Here is a 21687-nt window from a genome sequence, read left to right on the forward strand (position 1 = left end):
GGGGCTCTGATAAAAATCAAAATGTGTAGTAGATCAGTGTAACTATTGGCTAGACCACCCTTTGACCTCAGTGGTATAGTTTCCTTGTAACAAGGACATCATTTTGTCATTTTAAAGTCTCAATTAGTTTAATATATTTGGGGCCTAAGTATGGAGCTGCAGGGCAGAGCTAGGGACTAAAGCATGAGGAAACAGGTTCATAAATATGGCAGCATTAAAGCAGCTAAATCTAGAACAAGGATAGAAGAAGAAAGAAACTTGCCACTTCTTGAGAGTATAGAAGAACTTGAGGAAGGCTAATATAATTAAAGTGAAATAATAAGAAACAAGTATAACCTAAGAGTTTATAGAGCAGTAGTAATCAGAGTAGTCTGATATGTGTTGATGAATGTTGTTAAAAGTAAAAAGAGTAGTATTACTCCTGTAGAGCCTTAGGTTTGAGAAATGTATTTTAGATAGTTTTTATCATTATAATTTCAGTCAGCCTGATTTTACTGTTAAGGGTATTTCCCTATATTCCCATTATTTTTTTAAAGCCAGTTTAAACTTATTGTCTTAGGAAAACTAGCCTGAGACCTTTAGAGTGAGCCACAGAGCTGATATGGCAAGTCCCAGTAAGTCATATAACTATACGAATGAACTTGTGCAACCAATTTTCCTATTGGGCTAGGCAATAACAACAACAACAACAAAAACAAAATACATTCCCATATACCTATTTGAGGAAGGGAATCACAGAACAACCATGGCTCACTTTTTTTTTTTCTATTTCTTTTTCACTTACCTCAAAGGGTTTTACATCGAGTCGTCCCATCTTATTCAATGAGGTACGTCTTTCTCTTTTTAACTGTCCTACAGTAGATGTGTCTGAGGAATAACTTCTTCTACTTATTGATGCTCTTCTCAGTTCTGCTATGTTATGTCCAGTGTTTTTAAAACATTCCACCTTAAGTTTCTCAAGAGGTTGAGTTTTTACAGAAATTACTGCTAAATGTTCTGAGATAATGTTTGGATCTATTTTGAGTGGTTTATTCCCAACATGTGGAACTATTTTAATTGTAGAGTCCTCTACAATTGAATCTTTATTTGACTCTTCTTTATCTAAGTCAGGGATCACTTTAGCATGCTCTTGTGCCTTTTGAACAATTCTGTTAATGTCTAGATCTCCTAAGAGACCAGCATTTGAATTCTTTGGACTAACGATATCTAAGGGAAAATTTGAAACTTCATTAATAATTAAACTGGCCACTTTTTTAGGGAAAACTCCATTTGTACTTTTTATATCATAATAAAGATCTTTATGGGTTCTCGGTTGTTGTAGTACATTACTATAAATAGAATCAATAACCTGAGAAATCATTTCTATACTTTCTGGATTTAAAAAGTGTTCTTCAGAATCAGCAGCAACAAGATTAATATTACTCTTAGAAATTTCAGCCGTCACAGATTTTGTCAGTTGAGATGCAATTTTATTTAACTCAGGCTTTGATAAGTTTTTTGCATGTTTGCTTGAGGCACTTGGCAACCTTACTATTTTAGCCAAGAACAAAGCCAATGCTTCCTCTAAAAACGTGGCATCTAACACAGAACCTTTTTTGGATGAAGACTTTTCCTGGGACTTAAATTCATTAACCATTTTGGCCACTCTTTCCATAATTTTGATAGCTTCCAGAGCTAATTCTGAACTTGGTAATTCTTCCTCTACTTGAGGTTGAAATTTAGAATTGGAAATTTCTTTCACCAATAAAAAACCTATTATATCAGAGAGGACATTACTCTTACCCATTAAATCTTTAAATATAGAAATGTGTGAGCCAGAGTGCTTTAAAATACTGGTATAAACAGAATTAACTACTTTTTCAATGGTTTCATTGTCAGCTAAAGGTACAGTAGGCAATTCCTTCGCTGGTGATACAACTTTAATCTTACTTTTGGAGATAAATTCTTGTATTGAATTTAATATTTTTGAGATAATTTTTTGAATTTCAGTTTCTAGGGATTTGGGTCTTTCATTATCTACTTTTGGAAACATAGATAAAAGCTTCGATAAAAATTTCACAGCAATTTCTTCTATTATGTTATAAGGCAGTATACGAGCATGTGATGGTTGAGGCTGGGGAACATCAGCAGTTTGGATAACATCTTTAAGAATATTTTCAACAACATTGTCAACTTCTGCACACTGATATGGAGTTAGCTCTCCAGAAAAGTAGTTCTGCAACTGATTACCAGTCACTTCTTGTAGAATTAAGTCAACCATGGTTTCTGAAAGAATTCTACATCCACTGGTTGCACAATTTTGTATAATCTCTTGTGATCCAAACTGTGACAAGAGATTATTATAGAGCGATTGAACCACTAATTGAATAATTTCATCATCATTGGGATGTAAGGATTCCACATACTGTATAATCATATCTTCATTTTTGGAGATCTCTGTTGTAACTGTACTTAATAACTTCATTTGAAAGAAATCTAGTTCTGTGAACCAGTTGCCCTCAGATGTTTCTGCTTCAGTGTTGGATACTGTTGAGAAAATTTTAGATGAAAGAGCGTAAATCACATTCTCTAAGAATTCATGAGGCAGCATGATGGTATATGGCGATGATATTTGACATTCTTTGCTGGCTGTTCGAGCCAGCTTTTGGACCTTTTTAACAACATCCTTAGTTTCCAGAGGCAAACATGAAGGTGGAAACTCATCACACGATATCAAATTTAGCTTATATTGAAAAATTTCACTTATCACTGCACTAGTTAGTCGTCTTGCTAAATTTCCCCCATTACTCTTTATAGTCTTACAAATGGAGTCTTGAGATTTATATTCCTTCAAAATATTGCACACAGAGGAGTGAACAACTTTGTTGACCAATGTTTTATCAATTGATATTTTATCTAGGAAAAGTATCTTATTTGAAGAGGGTTTTTCAGTCATTTTATGCATATTATCCACAGTTATTTTCTTGACATTGGATGGTGCTTTATCTATATTTGATTCTTTATGCCTGGGAGGTTCTTTAGGAACTGATGACACTTTATCTACAGGTAGAAAAAACTGATTTTCCTTATCTGGCCTAAATACCTTAATTTGAGCATCTGAAAACTCCTTCAACAGTGAATCAATAAGTCTCATAGCTGTGTCATAGAGTTCAGCTTGATTTTCATCATCACTTACATTTTGGCATCTATCATATGTTTGTGTTTCTGGTGAGGAAGAAAAGACCAATTTGTTAACCATTTCGGTGATAACATCTTCTAAAAATTTAGCAGGAAAAATTCCAGGTTCACTTTTTGGTGGGTACTGAGGACTGTCTGATTTACTAGGTTCCTTTTTAATATCCTTAACTTTTACTTTCTCTTTTTCTCTTTTTTCCCCTCTCTCTTTCTCTTTCTCTCTCTCTTTTTCTATTTCTCTTGCTTTCTCTTTTTCTTCTTTTTTCTCTTTGGCAGGGAGATTTTTGTTAATTGACAGGTATAAATCCTTTGTTGAAATGGACTGTGCAAAATCCTTGCCAACCTCTTGAACTAGAGGCAATGATATATAACTTGGCAGACTTTGTCGTTTTGAATAATCTGCTAATTCTTGAGAATGATATATTCCTAAGATATTATCATAAATATTTTCAGTGACATTTTGAACACATTCATAATCTGAGCACTGTCCTTCCTTTATATCTATTTGAGCTGGAGAGTCTTTCCTTTCCTCATCGTTTGGCTTTTGGGCAACTGTTTTCTCTATTGTGGTCTTTGTATTTCTTGCTTTGGTTGTCAAAGAAGATAACTGAAAGGGCTTGTCTTCTTTTTTTAATGAATTTTCTCTTGTTTTGTCAATCTTCTTCTCAATGTCTATTGCAAAATCTGGTCCAAGTATTTCCTTTTCACATTCTGTACCATCAGTAGCTACTAGAAATTGTGTGTGTACCTCCTTACCTTGCCCCTCCTTATTTGAAAGTGATATGCTTTTCTTCTCAATTTCATTATTTTTAAGTGTTCCCTTCAAATACAGCTCCTGTTTATCTTTATTTTTCACACTAGTAGTTGGAGAAGTAACTTCTGATACATTATATTTTTGAATTGGAATTCCCATTTTATTTTCATTCTCTTTCTTTTTTGCCACATCTGCAGCTGACTCTGATAACAGGTTAACCATGTTGCTTTTCATAATTCTAGTTACAGAGGTAACTACTGGATCTTGGATGTCACCTTTTTTCATTGATGTCTCCTTAGTTTTGAAACTTTTCTTTTTACTCATTGCACCTCTATCTATTTCCAAAGTATCCAACACATTTTTCTGGTCTGAGGTTAGAGATGTGTGTTTATATGATTGTTCTGGTAAAGTAAGTTGGTTCCCTTTTAAGCATCTGTTTATCTGTGTAGAGGTTTTCTGTAGAAGGTGTTTAACCCTTTGGGTGATGTTATCTGGATTTAGAAATGAATAGAAGGTGGAAGACCAGTCTCCTGAAAAAAGTGGTTGAATCTTGAAAGCAGAGATGGCCTTCTGGGCTGAAGCAGCAATCATTTCTGTAACAATGTTGTTTTTATCATCCTTCTGAATAGCATTAGATCCATACTTTCCTATGAACTGATCATACACAAAATTGGATATCTTATCAACTGTCTCTTTATCAATTGGTGGAAAAGAAAAAATTTCTTCAGCATTTGGTAGAACTTTAATTTCACTTTTCCTAAATTCTCCTACCAGAGAGTTTGCAAATTTTATAGCCAAGCTCACAATGTCTGGCTCTGGTGTTTCTTTTTTCTTAGAATCTTCAGTAATACTTGGAAGAGAGCAAAACTTGTGAACAAGGTCAACAATTACATCTTCCAAAAATGTAGCTGAATATAGAGAAGGCTGTTTCTTTTCTTTACCAGGTTTAGTATGTACAGAGACATGGTCATAATTAGATAAGTTATTGGAAGATGATTCTTCACCATGTAAAAATGGCCTCAGATGATGATCCATGATTTCCTTCATAATGAAACCAGCTATTTTACTGAGGAATGAGCCTCCTTTTTTGTCTGCATCTTTCTGGACTTCAGCTTGAAATTCAGATTTTTTCAAAATATTATTACATATAGAGTCAACGAAATTCTCAGTCACTTCTAATTGCATACTCTCTGTGTTCTCCTCTGCCCTAGCAAGACGGATCTCATGTTCAGAAATTTCTTTGATAATTTCATCAGTTAATTTTGATGCTGCATCCACAAACTCATAATCTGGTGAAACCTCTTCCTCTTGTAGTTCACTTTCAGTGTCAGTTGAAGGGAAGATATGCACTAGAAGCTTGTAAATCATGTCTTCTAAAAGAGAATGTGACAGCACAGTAATACGTAATGGCAAGGCATGGCTATCTCTCATGATGACATTGAGCACATTTCTGATGATTTTATCAGCTTGAGGGGAAGAGTAGGAAGAAGATACTAATTCTCCTGAAACTAATGACTGCACCTGATAATCATAAATTTCTTCCAAAAGCAAATTAAATATTTTTCTTCCAAAACAAGCTGTGTCACTTTGTATAGCCCTATATATTTGAATCAGAGATTTATATTCATCTAATAGTTTTTCATAAATTAGGTTGACTGTTTTTTTAACCATTTCTTTATATCCTTCTGAAAAACACATATCATCATCAAAGTTATCTGAAACTAAAATCTCCGATGTGGTGAACTCCAGAACAATTGATTTTACTAATGTTGTAACAATGCCAGTAATTTTGTCTTTAACTATATCTGGATTTTCAGCAGCCAAGACATTATGTGAGAATGCATAAAGAAGTTTACATAAAAGTTCAGAAATTACTTCCTCCAAAAAGACAGCTGAATTCACAATTAAAGACAACTCTTTTTGTTTAGGATCTACTACTTTCTGTTTGTAAGTTTGATCAACTGCGGCTGAAAGGAGAGTTTTATCTCCAGATAAAAATAACTGAAGATGATGGTTAAAGATTTCTTTTATTATAAAACTTGCTATTTTTGAAACAGGTATATTACTTATATTTTTTTTATCTTTTGTAAGAGACTGGTATATATTTGAATAGGAAAGATCAGCATAAATGGAATCAACCATGGATTGGATATCTTTTTCTGAAATCATACTATGTTTTTCATTCCCATGTTTAATAATACATATTGAATGTTTTGAAATTATTGACATGATTTCATTTATCAGTTTTATTACTGTATTACTTAAGTCTGATTGAGAAGTATTTTGGTGTTCTGTACTGGAGGCCAATGGACTCATCTGAGATATAAGCTGAGACACAATTTTTTCCAAATGAGTATGTGATAACATAGTAGTATATATTGTTGAAGCCTGTCTTTGGAATCTTGATTTAGTAATGTCACATTGAACTTTCTTTATCAAAATATCAGTACTAAGTTTGGATTGTGATCCAAATGGAAACTTTTCTATAAGATTTGTATGAATTTGGAAATCAAAGGTTTCGGCTAGGATGGTTTTAGTTATCCTTGCAGCCAGTGTCTTTGTGTCATTTAGAAAATCTTTATCAGGCATCATATCCATTTCATATTCTTGCACAACTTTGCTGTACACCATGTCAATAATGTTTTTGACTACATCTCTCTCCACTGGAGGCAAACATAAATTTTCCTCAGCATTCTCTAAAATGCTAACTTGGGCTTCTGAGAATTCCTCTGTTATGAACTGTATGAGTTTTTCAGCTTTATCAAACAGTTCATCTTCTGAATCTGTTACTGATTTTGTTTGTACAATGCCTAACACCCTGTGGAATATCTTGCCTAAAACCCCAGAAATCACATCTTCCAAAAAAGTTGAGGAATAAACACTGGCATAAAACCACTGCCTTTTCTCATCACCAAAATATGTATATGATGAAGAAGGTAATGACTTTCTGTTCACAAATGGCTGAAGATGTTGTTGACAGATATGTTTAATGATAAAACCTGCTATTCTGTCAATAAAAACATCATTACTGCTTGTGATATTTTGCTCAACTGATTCTTGAGACTCAGAGTTTGAAATATTTTTGAATACTGAGTCCACAAGATGCTGAACACTGTCTTCTGAATAAACAAACTTGGTTTCTTCATCTCTTGAACATCGAATGTCATGTTGGGAAATTTTCATCCTAATATCACTGATTATATTTGAAGCAATTTCATTGAAATTAACTTTTGATCTATCTTTTGGAGTTTCTCTGTTTGCAACAATGCTAGATGCAGAAGGGAAAATTCTAGATAATAGTATTCTGATCATGTCTTCTAAAAATGTATATGGCAGCAAGGTGTTATATGGAGATAAACTCTGACTTGGCTTGGTAGACCTACTGATGTTACTAAGAACATCTTGAATGATATTCTCAGTTGTTGAAATAAAATATGAAGATGGCAAATCCCCAGAAAACAGTGGATGAAGAATGTAATCTGAAATAGCTGCTACAACTAAGTTGGTAATTTTTTCCACAAAAATATCTCTGTCTTCAGACTCTTTATCAACCTCAGGGTCTAATCCATGCTGTTTTAAAACATTTGTATAAACTGAGGTGACGAGTTCATCCACAATATCTGTATCTACAGAGGGGTAAGACTGTTCTTTGTCATTATATAGAATGTGAACTTTAGCTTTGTCAAAATGGTTATTTACTGAGTTTACTATTTTTTGGGTCATGTTTTCCAGCTCAATTTCAGTGTTATGCTTTGGACTGAAAATTTTTGATAAAAGTCTGGCAACAATTTCCCCTACAAATGTCTTAGGGTAAATACCTGAGGGTGATGGTGTCTGGGGTCTGTGTGACTCTATGACTTCACTGAGAACCTGTTTAACCGTATTCGATATTGTATCCGATGGAGTCTTTGGACGAGGTAAACCTTCTCCACACAAAAATGGTTGAAGATGATTTTCAATAATCTCTTGGATAATAAAACTGGCTATTTGGTCAACCATAATTGGGCTTCTGCTGACTATACTTTTCTGTATTGAAAGAAGAGAGTCAGATGTTTGCATAATATTTCTATAAACAGAATCCACCATCTTCTGGAGGTTTTTTCCTGTACATAGATATTGATTATCATATATAGTGAACCAAATTTTATGTTTTGAAATGGCTGATATAACCTTATTTATTATACAGGTTGATATTTCATTAAAATCTGAACTCATGAAATATTTTTTTCCCAAAGAGGACGCCTTACTGGGTGGAGGAATGAGTTGAGATAAAAGTCTTCTGATGATATCTTCTAAAAATGAGTGTGATAACATGGTGCTATAGCCCGCTGAAGACCTAGCTTGGGAAGTAAATTCTCTCAGGTTGTTTTGAAGTTTCTGTAATATAATTTCAGCATTGAGAGGGTAGTATGAATTATGTAAGAGCTTTCCCCTGAAGCAAGATGGGAGTTGGTAGTCCAAAATCTCTAACAATATGCTATTCGTTATTTGTTCTGCTATTGAAGTACTGTCACATGCCAGATTACCACCACAGGTCATTTTCAACTTATATTGCTGTAAAACATCATAATAAACGGAGTCAACAATCCTACTAAAAGTTTCTTTATGGATTGGTGGAAAACACAGTCTTTCTTCAGAATTCCGTAAAACAGTGACCCTTGCCTTATTAAACTCATTCACTACACTGTTGATAAATAATGCATTCATCTCATTGAGCTGGGCTTCAGTGATGTTTTCATTTTTGCCCCACAGTGAAATAGAGAGGTTAAAAAACAGTTCTGAAATTATGTCCTCTAAAAATGTGGCTGAATAAACACCCGTATTCACATCTCCTGGATATAGCTTATTATGGATGGCTATTATATCCATATCCTTTGTTCCCTGTCTTTTAAAAGGTGACATATTAGCAAAATTTGCTGAATACTTCTTGCCAAATGGTGCTTGTATTTTGGAGTTAACTACACTGAGATTATTCAGGGGTCCTGTCAAAGCATTGCCATCATAACTCGTGAGTCCTAAAGAACCTTTACCTTGTCCTAATTCTGTTAACTCTGGCCTTTTTGTTTTTATGAAACTAGACTGTATTTCTCTCGTTCCATACTTCAAATGCTTGTTTGCAAAAGGTGGACTTTGGGGCAGTTGTATACTGTGACATAATTTATCCATCAATGATTTAACCAAGCTGTGGGAAAGAACAGTAAGAATAGAGTCTGATGACAGTAAATCTTGATCCATTTCTGCCAGATTTTCCAAAACGTCTGACATATAATCCCCTTGAAATTGTTCACAGTCCATCGTTCTCTTACAACAACCAAATTCTTCACCTTGTACACTTTGAAGTATTTTTAAAAGTTGACATTCTTCTGCTGATATCTCTTCAGAAAGAGGGCTATTATCAAGAAAGACAGAGTTTGTGCATTTTTCTAAAAGTGTTCTAATAAGTTTCTCACACACAACATTGAGAAGGAAAACTGATTTGGGGGTGAGCCCTAAGTTATTTCCAAGTATGTTATTACATTGCCGATCATTTGATGATGCAAAAAATATTGCTTTTTTATCAGCATCCATAGCCTCATCTGGCTGTTCATCTGGTAAAAATAAATCCAAAACAATACTGAAAACTTTGTTGACTACTTCTTTGGATTCATGAGGTTTTAGGCTACCAGCCAGACTATCTAACTTATGGGCCAGATAACTTAATTTATTTTTTTGAATGATATGATCAGTTTTGTGAGTAGATAATTCCCAGTCTCTGGAAGCTTTCTGTCTTTGCATGGTATTTTTTTTGTTGCAAATGGGCACACTGTTGCTTCTAAGCATGGAAAATGGTCTATTTCTTCCACTGTTTTCCAGGTGATGATTTAACCCTATTTCTTTGGACAGTACATGAATCACACCTATTAAGAGATCCTGAAAGAGATCATCAAAGTCAGCAGCAGCTACTCCTGGGCAGCAAATGTACTTTCTTTTTAAGGAAGACATTTGCTGTGCAATGTCAATCTCTATGATGTTACTATTTAAAAGGATTTCAGCAATGATTTCAGAAATACTTAAAGCAAGTTCTCCAACAGAAATTGACCTACTCTCAAACACTTGAGAATCAATTGAAATAATTGTGTTAAATGCTGCATGGGAAGCTTTCTCCTTTTCTCTGCTATCTGTGGTGCTATCAGAAATGCTTGAAATTAAATGGCAAATGACGGACTCAGTGAGATGTTCACAAAATTGATAAAGAGAATAATCATTGTATATGCTTCTTAGAGGCTGTTTTGATTCATATTTTTTTCTTGACGGTGTGGAAACAATAGACACCTCCTCACTGGAAACTTAAAAAAGAAAACATTACCATTTTAGCACGCATTAAGGGACATATGGAAAATTCTATATATTGGTAGTTATTTACATATGAATTTCACCTTTGGAACACCTCACTAAAGAAAAAGAAAAATCTAGTCAAGAAAGATACTGGGTTTTCTTCAGATACTTATTTTCCCACCTGTGGAATCTTAGTTTTAGCCATAAAGTTGAGAAAATAACCCTAAAGAATTCAAATCTCTAAGTCTAGTGCTGATACCTATCTTGCTTAGATGGGTGAAGGTGCTCAAAGAAGCTGGAAATCCTGGGGCAGAGAAATGATTTCCAAGTGTGATGTTACATCTTAACATGTCTGCAGTGATCTCTAGAGACTTCATATAATTATTTAAAAAATATTTTTAGTCAAACATATAATATGTATTACTTTTAGGAAACTAAAGAGTTGTGTTGCAATAACAACTTGACTGAAATAAGAGTGCTCACTTCAGAAAGGTTAGGGATGGACTGTAACATCAGCAGTACTTTAACCCCTAGATTAGTTTGTTACAAAGATGATGGGCCAACCCAACCAGGCACAGGACTGTATTATGCTATTCAACAGAGTACTGCAAATCATATACCTACTTGGTATGGCCAATTTCTTGGAGTGGCAGCCAGAGCTACATACTATTTTTTTCACAAAACTACCTCAGAATGTAATAACCTATTATACCTCTGCATGTGGAATCAGGCAAGACTCAGTGGAGAGGGGAGGCTTTAAGCTGAACTTTGACAGCTAGACAGGTTTTGGCCATGTTGAGATGAAGGGAGGGAGGAAAGAGTGCTCCACGTGGAAGGAACATGAGTGAAATCACTGGAAGGCCCTGGACATGTCTGGGAATAGAGAAGATATATGATAGAAAGAGCCAAATACCAGTGGGAGGGAATCATGGATCTTCTCTTGTTTGCTTTCTTTTTCTTTAAGTTCAATTAGGCTATGCTTAAAGAAATTCTACTTATAAGCTTGAAGTTGCAGACACACAACTGTCCACCTTGAAATCATACCAGTTTTAAGTATAGGAAATGGCCTCATGGTGCAGGTAGGTAGGACTGATAGTATGTGTTCTGCAATTTGAATGATGGGCAAGTGATGTATCTGGACTGGTAACGTAGCAACTAATTATTGGCAACTAGAATTACTGATCCAGTTCAAAGCTATAATAGATTATTAGATTGAATGTTATGAACTTTCCAATAATAAATTTTCACATATGAAAGTAGCTATCACATATGGTTGAACCTCTAGCATATACAGATAAGCCTTTTTAAAAAGGGAATGAAAATATATTTTTAAATATATGTTTAGAGTATTATACCTAAAAGGAATTTAATAACACTGGAATATAAGCAAAATAAGATGTTTAACACAACTGTTCTTATACACTGTGACTAATAATAGCAACGACTTCAACTGTACACATTAAAGTTGAATCACAACCTTCAGTTACCTGTACATTTGGTATGATTATAAAGAAATCATGCATGAGAACTTTAATAATCTTTGGAACTCGGACCTCATGTTCAACCAAAATCCCCTGCTTTAAAAAAGTCACATTTTCCCTCATCTGCAGATACGGAAAATTGAGAGACAGACCTTTTCAGATTCAAACCATATGAATGTTTAATTTTTTTTTTTTTTTTTTTTAGTATCCTGATATATTAAGAAGTAATTAAATACCCTCCTTCTAAGGCTGTTTTCAGAAAAACAGTAAATGAAGCTTCTTGGACAGGAGATCTTTTAAATATATCTATTTTTTTCTAAATTATGCCCACTCTTACTTACCTCTAGTTTCAAAGTTCTTGAAATATGTGACCACAGATGTGGTGACATGTCTTGCTACCAAATGAATTTCATTTGGACCCAGTTCATGATCAGCAAAAGCAATGACTTCAACTTCCTTCAGAGTCTTTATCTTCAGGTAACTCTTATTTTCCAATTTTTGCATTAAAGAAAAATCTCCTCTGCTGGCTTCAGGTTTTTTGTTTTCTTCTTCAGGTATACAACTGATTCTTTTATCCCACATTCTAAGCAAACTTTTTTCCTCATTCTTTTGACCATATATTACAGACAAAGGGTTTTGCTTTGATATGAAAAATGGTTTCATTGTTTCTGTGCTTTCATTAATGTGTGGTTGACTTGGAAAGCCGTAGCTTAACAGCACAGTACTGACAATATTTTCTGCGGCTAAACAAATTTTGAGTGGAGAGACAGTTGTCTGAATTTGGTTTGGCTCAACAACTGGTTTGGAAATCTCATAATGAAACACTCTTGGATTTTCACCTTTTCTCATTTCTGTGAATGACATGACTTGCTGTGATGCTGTTTCTGTGGATTCATTTGCTTTCTTTAACAGTTTTTGTAAGACACTCCCTTCAGGGAGGGAGCTATTTCCTTTCATAGCTTGATCAAAATAGCCCAAGTCAGATTCCTTTCGGCTAAAGTCTTGTACTTTGTTTCTAGAGCATGATGGTATGTTTTCTGAATCAGGCCTTTCCATTGGCTCTGAGCTTCTAATTGTGTCTTCTACGGAGGCTCTGGAATATAAGGGTAAATTTGATGAAGACTTATACCTTTTTTTCTTATCTTCCTCTGAATAAAACCCTAAACCTGGTATGCTGCTTTGTGGAGGATGATTCCCGAATCCTACTTCCTTTAACTTTGACATGGGCATTTTCGTATCAGTTGCTAATTCAACCTGATTAACAATGTAGGTATTTTCTACTCCTTGGAACAAACTTTCCTTTGGAAGGTTTTTGATCAGAGACTCATTGAAATGAGTATACTGGTCCATCAGTGTACCAATGATCTCACTTGCTGCAATATTTTCTTTCAATATGCTAATTGAAGATGGTTCTGCTTGGCTTATTTCTTTGTCCAGCTTGCTCTTAATTATACCAAGCATGTCGCTGACAATATTAATGGCATATGTAAGTAACTCTGAATGGAACGAATGAACCTGTAGAAGGGTATTCTGTACATTTTCCTTGGAAATAACAGTACTTGACTTGGATTCATCAGAAAACTTTTTTAGTGGTTGTAATTTTGGCAACATCTTTTTGCTTAGTCTCTGTTGGACAGGAAAAAGGTTTTCTACAGGCATCTTCGCTACTTCAGAAAACTCATATTTAGAGATATGTTTAAACTGTAAGTCTACAAAAGACTCTAACAGGTTTAAAACCTTGTCTACAATTTCTCGAACAATTTGGTTGCTAGAGCCCAAAGGACTTTGGTCTTCGGTTTTAGTGTTATATATTGGTTCATTGCTGAGGATGTCCTTGGTTGGAAAACCACATTTACTTTTAGTAGTAATGTGTTCTTTCCTGCTTGCTGGAGTTTCTTTACCACGTGGGGTGGGCATTTGGGATAAAAAGCACAGCTGTAATTTTTCAAATAGCATTTCAACAATTTCCCTTCCAAACATATTAATTTGTGCTTTGGTGTCTTCAGCTCTTGTAGAAGCTCCCTTAAAACAACTATGAAACCTGTTTTCACAATCTTCAAGATGTGGCAAATTTAAAAGTGAAAGAGAATATTCTAATTCTTTTGCTTTTATTGAAATTTCTGTCAAACCATTTTCAGCTATCATCAAGAGCTTACATTTTTCATTTTCCATGTCATTTGATTCTGCTTGCCATTTGTCAAACATTTTTTTAAATACACCTTCTTTAGGAAAAATCTGTTCTAACTGTGAAGAAACATTTTCCAAGTAAAAACATGCTTGTGGTTTGGCAAGAGACTCTGCACCTATATTCCCCTGTGAAAGTTTGGGATCATCCAGATGACAGAATACGATAGGATTAGCCAAATTTTGGTTATTTGTAGCATATAATCCTTGCAAAACCGTACTAACTATTTTATTTGCTGCCATGATTTGATCGGATGGTAAAGCTTTATCACCTACCATTGCTCTAATTTGCGTCACCTTTTCAAATTCTTTAACAGTTGTTTTCAGGATATTACTTATTATATCCTTGGCATACATTTTTAGTTCTGAAGTAGGCAACTTTACTTTCAGTAAGTTTTTGGCATCTCCCATTGATAGGATGTGTGGCAGCCCAATGGCAGTCTTGGACCAGATGTATTTTGGAGTCTTCTCTCCAGGACCTAATTTAGTCTTGCTTTTGGCCTTAGTACGACTAGGTCCTAGGTGTGGTTTTGCTCTAAATTTAGGCAAAGGAGTAACTTTTGATCTTGCTTTTAAACTTGTTTTAAAACCTGGCTTAGGGTTGCCCTTAGGGCTTAGTTTAGAACTGTGTAGCCTTAGAGGTTGCAACTCAACAGAACCACCTTTATGGGACAGGGACTCTTCTAGATAAAGTGAGGCAAAATTTGTGATCTTATTGAGAACCATTTGGACTAAATCCTTCCCCACTTTTAATGGTGAATATTGTAAAAAAGTTTTTTCCAATAGAGAGACATTTTGACTGCCTGCATAAGGATAAACCTGTGGTAGCATATAGCTAGTGAGATTACTTCCTATTCCTGCTTGTGTAGTTTCTCTGATGCATGATGATTTCTTTGGTAAAATATTTTTGTCAGTTGCTTGTACTTTATTACTTTCATATAACGACGTCACAACTACAGAGTACATTTCCCCCAAAACGCTTTCAATTATGTCACTTGCTACACTGTTAATATGGGATTGAAAGAAGTTTTTTTGTGTTATGTCTAATGTTTTAATTTTAGAGCTAGACATAAAGTGGGGGATTTCATTAAATGAAGGCAAATGGCCTATGATTTCCATTATTCTTTGATACACTTTACTTAAAACTTCTTCCACTGCACTGAATGCAGTTCTTGCTTTTTGTTTTGATTCTTCATTTTTTGTAAATATTTCCTCTAGAACAATTCTCTGGCTTTCCCTTTCCAATGCCATTTGGTTTTGTTCTAATGGATACTTTGAAAACAGAGACAGTTTGGTGTGTGTTTCCTGAGCTCTTTGTCCCAGTGATATTTCATTTGATGCAGTTCGTTGTGAAAATAAGTTAGGATTGTCCTTTGAGTAAAAACTGATTTCCTTTACAGATCTTTTATTATATAAAATCTTTAAGATACTGTTGACAATTTCACTCACAGTGGTGATTTCTTGGAATGAAATGTTGTTTGGGTATGGATGCATCTTTTGGATTTTGAGGTCTAAGTCATTTTTAATCAGCTTCAAAATGGCACTGGCAATGATGTCAGCATATTCTTTAAGACTAGCTTGTGATAGATGAATTGTAGATCCAAGTTTTTCTCTGTAACTGGCAAAAGTGAAATCTGTGAGCTCTTCACTGAGAACAGTTTCATTTGATATTTTCAGAATATTCACATTTGATTCCACCTGGCTTGATTCATGAAAGATGCTGTCATCTCGTCTACAGTTTTCCAGTTCTGGGCTCAGAAATGACTTTTCTTTAGGCTGGAAAGCAAGAGTAATTAACAAATCCATTCTTTCTGTGGCAAATGATTCTAACCGATTGAAAATAGTTTTAGTAATGAAGTCAGCACTTTCCTCACATGGATCAGGAACAGATTTCTTGGGGTCTTCTTTCTCTACTATAGTTATATGAGTATCATTAGCATAAGCTGATTTCAGATTTTTTGAAGATGGAAAATGCCCTGTTTTTCTTTCACTTTTTGACTCCATAAGAAGAGGCTGTTGACACTCTGCTTTTGGAAACATATCACAAAAGGTCAGGGGCAATCTTGTAGAAGTAGGATCCTTTGAATTTATGCTAAGTATGACAGCAGAACTGAGATTATGAAGAACGATATCTACTATATCAGTGGATATCAATATGACATCTGAGTTAGGAACTGAAAAATTTGGAAGAATCTTATTTGCACCCTCAATGAACATTTCAGAATTTGCTCTGGAATGTTTGCCAGCTATGCTACATTTCAAAGTGGGTGTGGCAAATGAGAGATTATTCTGATACAGTATTTTTTCATAAATATCACATAAGATACTTTCAATGGTATCTTGTATTTGAAACTGAAGTACTTTTTGATACTCAGTCTTAATAAACAGCTTTTCAATAATACCTTCTTGCTGATCTGAATTAATGTCTTTGTCAGGATTGTTTTTGTCACATTTTCCTTTAGATGATACAATATCTAACACTGTGTTAACAATTTGACTTGCAATACTCTCAGAAACCACAATGTTATGAGTTAAGAAAGAATTTTCCCTTTCTTTATCTAATTCATGTTTGATTCCTTGTAAAATTTTTCTGGCCACTTCTGTTGCATATGTATTTAATTTATTCAAAGAGACTTGACGTAATGAGTTGGTCTTTTCTGACATAATATGATCCACTGAGCAACAGGAAAATTGATCATCAGAATACAAATCTTTGGCTGATAATGCTTTGCTTAATGTACTCTTATCCTGCTGAATAGGTAAAGCCATTGGAACTGTGAAGTTGATCTGGGGACAAAAGAGAGATTGTACTTTGGAAGTAGCAAAAATTTCTAAACTTATTAATATTGCCTGTATAATATCTTCAACTATGTTTACTTTAGCCTGTTTGTCAACATTGAATCTGGACTGAAGAGTATACGGATTCTTGTTCGGCACAGTGATGGAGGGCTTTCCTCCTCCACTGGTGTGTTCATGAAAAGAAACATTTGTTGAAAAGGTGATGGTCTTATACCTGTTTTCACTTGCATTTCTCCCTGTCATAGCAGCTGAATAAAGTTTATCAAACACAGTCCTAACAACATCATCTACCACTATGGTTACATCTGCTTCAGACACCATCATTTTATCTATAAATTGAACAGATGTTTGAGCAACTGTCTCTTCAATATTGTGAGGGATGCCACTTAAATAGGAGTGGGAGAGAGAAAGCATATTTAATTGACTGACCAAAGCACTTTGAAAAATTTCATTCAAAATATTTCTTATAATGGGAACAACTGGAGATTTCTGTGGTTCTTTGAGTTTCACTTCAGTTTTGTTTAAGGTTCTTTCTAGAACACATTGTTGAAGAGAATCTGATTTAGTTTCTTCTCTAAGTGATCTTCTCTCTCCAATGAATTCTTTCTCTGTATTTGCAGCATCTTCTAGAAATGAATCTGATTCAACTCCACCAGGAAGAAAATTTCCATAGGTTGGCCTGTATCTGTAAGTTTGAATGCCTCTCTCTTCAGATTCAGTTTCATTAAGCATATCTGAGGATACTGCATCTAAAATTAAACTGACTATATTCTCAAGCATTTGTTTGTCAGGTGATGGTGTTTCCATACTTGTCCTCAAATCTAATAAGTTCATCTTTAATTCTGTTTGAATAGCTTTCAAAATAGCACTTGATACCTTCTTTGCATGCGTGTATAAAGCAGATTGCAATAGTTCTTCATGTGTGTCCGTGAAAACACTGGGACTTTCACATTCCAAGTCCATCTTACTGATTTTTTTATTTCCATCATTGATAGACGCCTCCAGAGTTTCTAAATTTCCATTGGCAAACTCTTCTAGTTTAGCAAAAACCATATTAAGAATATCTGAAGCCACAGCTTTCAGTTTATTAGAATGAATTTCTTTTTTGCTCCCTGTTTTGGAAGACTTAGGAGCAATAGATTTTTCCTTGCTTTTAGTCTTCTCTTTATTACCCTGCTGAACCATCCTGGAAACTATGCTGGAGATTATGTCAGTGCACTTGGCCATTTCCTCAATAATTGAAGTAAACAATAGGCTGTCAATATCAAGAGACTCTGAGACAGCTTTAAATCCTGAACTTACAGAACTACTATCCATGTCAACACTACATAATTTTGCAAGGATATATTCCAAAATTGTTGTGGAAATGAGCTGAATATTAGACTGCATTTCAGTGGCTGTTTGCTGATTCTCATTTGTCTTCTCTCTGCTTAGCTTACTACAAGATGGCTGACAGTGAGGGTGGGCTCCTATGAGCTTGCATAACATTTCATAGAGTGTTTCCCCAATATCATCTAACACTTGCAATCTGGAATTCTCTTTGAGATCTTTTTCATTAATGACACTGTGGAGAGCACATGGCGTAGCTAAAAATTTGTAAAAAGTGTTTTTATCCTGTCCACTTGGCAAAATGTTCCCTTTATCAACATTATCAGATCCGCATGACGTCATAGGCTTTGGATTTTCTGAAGGGAGTGAAATATTGCTTTGATCTGAATGTCCACTTGATAATATTTCACAAATGCAAGTTAATAATGCAGATGCCATAATGTCATCACTGAGATTTGAGACAAGAGATTCTGATTTATCAGTGTCAGTAAAAAATCCTTTACCTGTAAGGGATTTGGTATGGTCTGTTTCCCTAAGATTTAGGTTTTTCTTATTGAGTTCCAGTTCATTCTGGATAGCATGCAAAACAATGTTTACCACTTTAGTTGTATAAGTACTAAGTTGAGATTGTAATGAAGATTGCTCTGCAAGTGAAGGTTTGAAGCCCATTTGCAATTTTGGACAAACAAATAACTTCAGCCTTTTAAAAACTGCATTAATGATCTTATCAGTAATGTCATCTATAGGCTTAGGTTCACTTTCTTCAGATTTTAACAGGGAAGGCTTTGCAGGATCTACATCGAGTGAAGATAAATATTTCATTTTCTTTTCACTCTCGAACCATATTTTTAATGGCTTTTGATTTGGTGCTTTTTTGACCATGTGGAGAGTGTCAGGACTCTCTAGAGAAGTTTGAAGAACTGATGATGAAATGGAACTTTTGGTGGTATTGGGAATGCAGCTTGCCTTATAAAGTATATTTAATACAGCATCTGTTATTTCTTGAGCCACTGCACTAATTTCTGACACAGAAAACATCTGGTCCATCCATTCTTGATGTGACAGTCCTTGAGGTTTTTCTGAAACAACAACTGAAGCTTCTTTGCCAGTTTTACTGTCTAAATGACCAAGAGGAATAGAAGATACGTCCTTGAGCATTTCCGTTAAAACACTTTTAACTATGTTTTCTGAAGCCTTTTGTATTTGATGCTTTTGATCTTGGCTGAAAAACAAAATGTCTTTATTTAAACAGGGATTTTCCTTTAAAATTTTATTCTTAAAAAATGGTAGCTCAGTCTTTAACCTCCGATCATGAAATGCAGTTTTGCTTCTTGGAGAAGCAGGCTTTGTAGGTTGTTTGCTATTTCTTTTGTATTCAAGACAAGTGTTTCCTTTTGTAAACCAATGCTCAGGAATCTGTTCTTGTGATTTTGCTTTTTCATCTTTAAAAGATGAATCAAGCACATTTTCCACAATTTTGTCTATTTCTTCATTATCATCTTCTGAATAAAGGACCATGCCAGGAACATTAATAGGTGGAAATGGTCTTCCAGACCCAGAACCATTAGATAATCTAGTGCCAGTGAGTCTGTACTTTACTTCAGTGTCAGAAGGACTTCTCAGTCTAGAATGTCTACATTTTTGATTATCTGCTTTTACTGGTTCCTGATGTAACTGAGTAAAGATCTCATCGAGCAGCTTAAGGAGTACTACTGTTTCATCAGATGCAATAAGTCTCTCATTGTTAAGTTCGGTTTGTACATGTCTTAGTATAGTGCTGATTGCTTCCTCTATAAAGCCAACCAAAGAGGACTGGGAAAAAATATTTGACATTAAATTTTGTATTTTCTCTTTAACAATTAAATTAGCTGCATCAAGTTCAGGACATTTCTTTTTGTTGGCTTTTATAAAGCACATATATGTTGGGTCTGCCATATGTTGCTGATAAGAAAGTTTAGCTGCATCTTCAAGATGAGGAAGTTCATATTGCTTGCAAGATGCAAGAGTCATCAACTTTTCTAAAATGGCATGCACCATATCCTCTGCAATATCACACATGGGTTCCACAGTATGAGGCAGTGAATCTATTAAAGGTTTTCCATATGATGGAGTGAGAGATTCTCCACTGGGTGTTAAGCTTGGTTTAATGTTGACTGACAAATCTTCTTGTGAAAATATCTGGATACATTTTTTCTCAACTGCAGACTGTAGCTTCTCAAGCATGTTTTCCACGATCTCTGAAGCTACTGAGCAGATATCAGCATTAGAAACCAAGTCTCCTTTTTCAGGCTCACTTTGGTCAACAAAAACTTCAGCAGTAACAGAAGAAATAGAAGGAATGGCCTGTGTTAAATCAGACATTATTTCTTGAAAAATGCTTTCCAAAATCAATTCAGTTTCCCCTTTTAAGTGACATTTAAAGTTAACAAAAACATTCTTTAAATTCTTCATTTCATTCATAGCTTTTGTTTTTTGATCAGAAAACAATGGACTCTCTAAGCCGTCTGTTTCAGTGGTAGCATCCTTTGATTTTTTTGTGCCCGTTTCAAATGATGCTAGAAGGTGACTATCAGATTTACAACTTCTGAGCTTAGGGTATGTATATATCATGCTTGTTTTATTATGTTTGAGTTCAGATGTTATAGATTGTCCTTTAATGTGATGTGTTTTTCCCACAACTGTTCTTTCCACATGGGCAGATGGTGGTTTTAAAGGTGTGGTCGGTCGCCTTACTGATATGTCAACTGCAAATGCACAGGGCTCTCCCTGAAATGTTTTAGTTGTTGCAGATGTGTAGCTTCCATATGTAAACTCTTCACTGCATGTGCTACAAAAACTCGAACTATCTGAAGAGAGGATGGAGTCATCAGATACTGGGTATGCATTATTTTTCAACCTTTCTTCATACTTTGTGATGGCTGGGTATAATATACTGGTCACTGTAGCCACAACCCAGGTCATTATGTTCTGAATTGTGCTATTCAGTTCCCCAGAAGTTACCTGGAAAAGAGGCAAGCAGGAATGAAAAGAAAATCATGTTAACAACTTACTCTATTCTGGGACAGAGGATAACATTTAATTTTTTATGTCAAACAATGCATAGCTTGATACCACCATCGTTATAAAAAGAACACAGTGAAAGAAAACCTATTTGGAATTTCAAATTAATTTCAAGTTGGTTTATTCTGTGCTACAGTAAAATACTTTTTGTATAAGTTTCCAATTGACTCTCATTCCCTCAGAAGCTTTTTCTCCCCCCCCAACCTTTATTGCTAGGATAAATGAATTTCTGGTAAAAAAAAAAAAAAAAAAAAAAAAGATCACTAACTAGCTATCCAGGCACATTACTGGCAAGTATTTCGGCAAGAAGAAATATGGTGTCTACAACCCAGCAAAATTACTTTAAAATGAACCAGATTATTTCTAACAAAGCATTTCTCAAACAGAGGCAGTCAAAACATTTGGGTGCCTTCAGAGGCATCTGTCTAGCTAAGATGTAAGGATGGACAAGAAGCCATCTCTCCTCCCCTTCCCTGCTGCAGGGGTGAGCCTGTGATGTGTATATATGGAAATGACTACAGCTAATTGCTAAGAATCATTTGATAGGCAACAAAAAAGTTCATGCTTTACAGAGATTGAGTGGCTTTGTAT

At 34.9% G+C, this 21687-nt stretch overlaps 1 protein-coding gene across 1 annotated transcript in view; it reads right to left on the minus strand.

The window, feature by feature from the left end:
• The window catches only part of FSIP2 (fibrous sheath interacting protein 2), a gene marked incomplete at both ends in the record, with an annotated part of 126819 nt that overhangs the window by 19866 nt on the left and 85266 nt on the right, over positions 1-21687 (minus strand). Inside the window, 2 exons of the mRNA XM_082658915.1 lie at positions 785-10254; positions 12066-21036. Coding sequence (XP_082515041.1) covers positions 785-10254; positions 12066-21036 — 18441 coding nt within the window. The remainder of the gene's footprint in view (positions 1-784; positions 10255-12065; positions 21037-21687) is intronic.

The sequence above is a fragment of the Grampus griseus genome, assembly GCF_964374135.1.
Source record: "Grampus griseus genome assembly, chromosome: 7".
Classification (NCBI taxonomy): domain Eukaryota; kingdom Metazoa; phylum Chordata; class Mammalia; order Artiodactyla; family Delphinidae; genus Grampus; species Grampus griseus.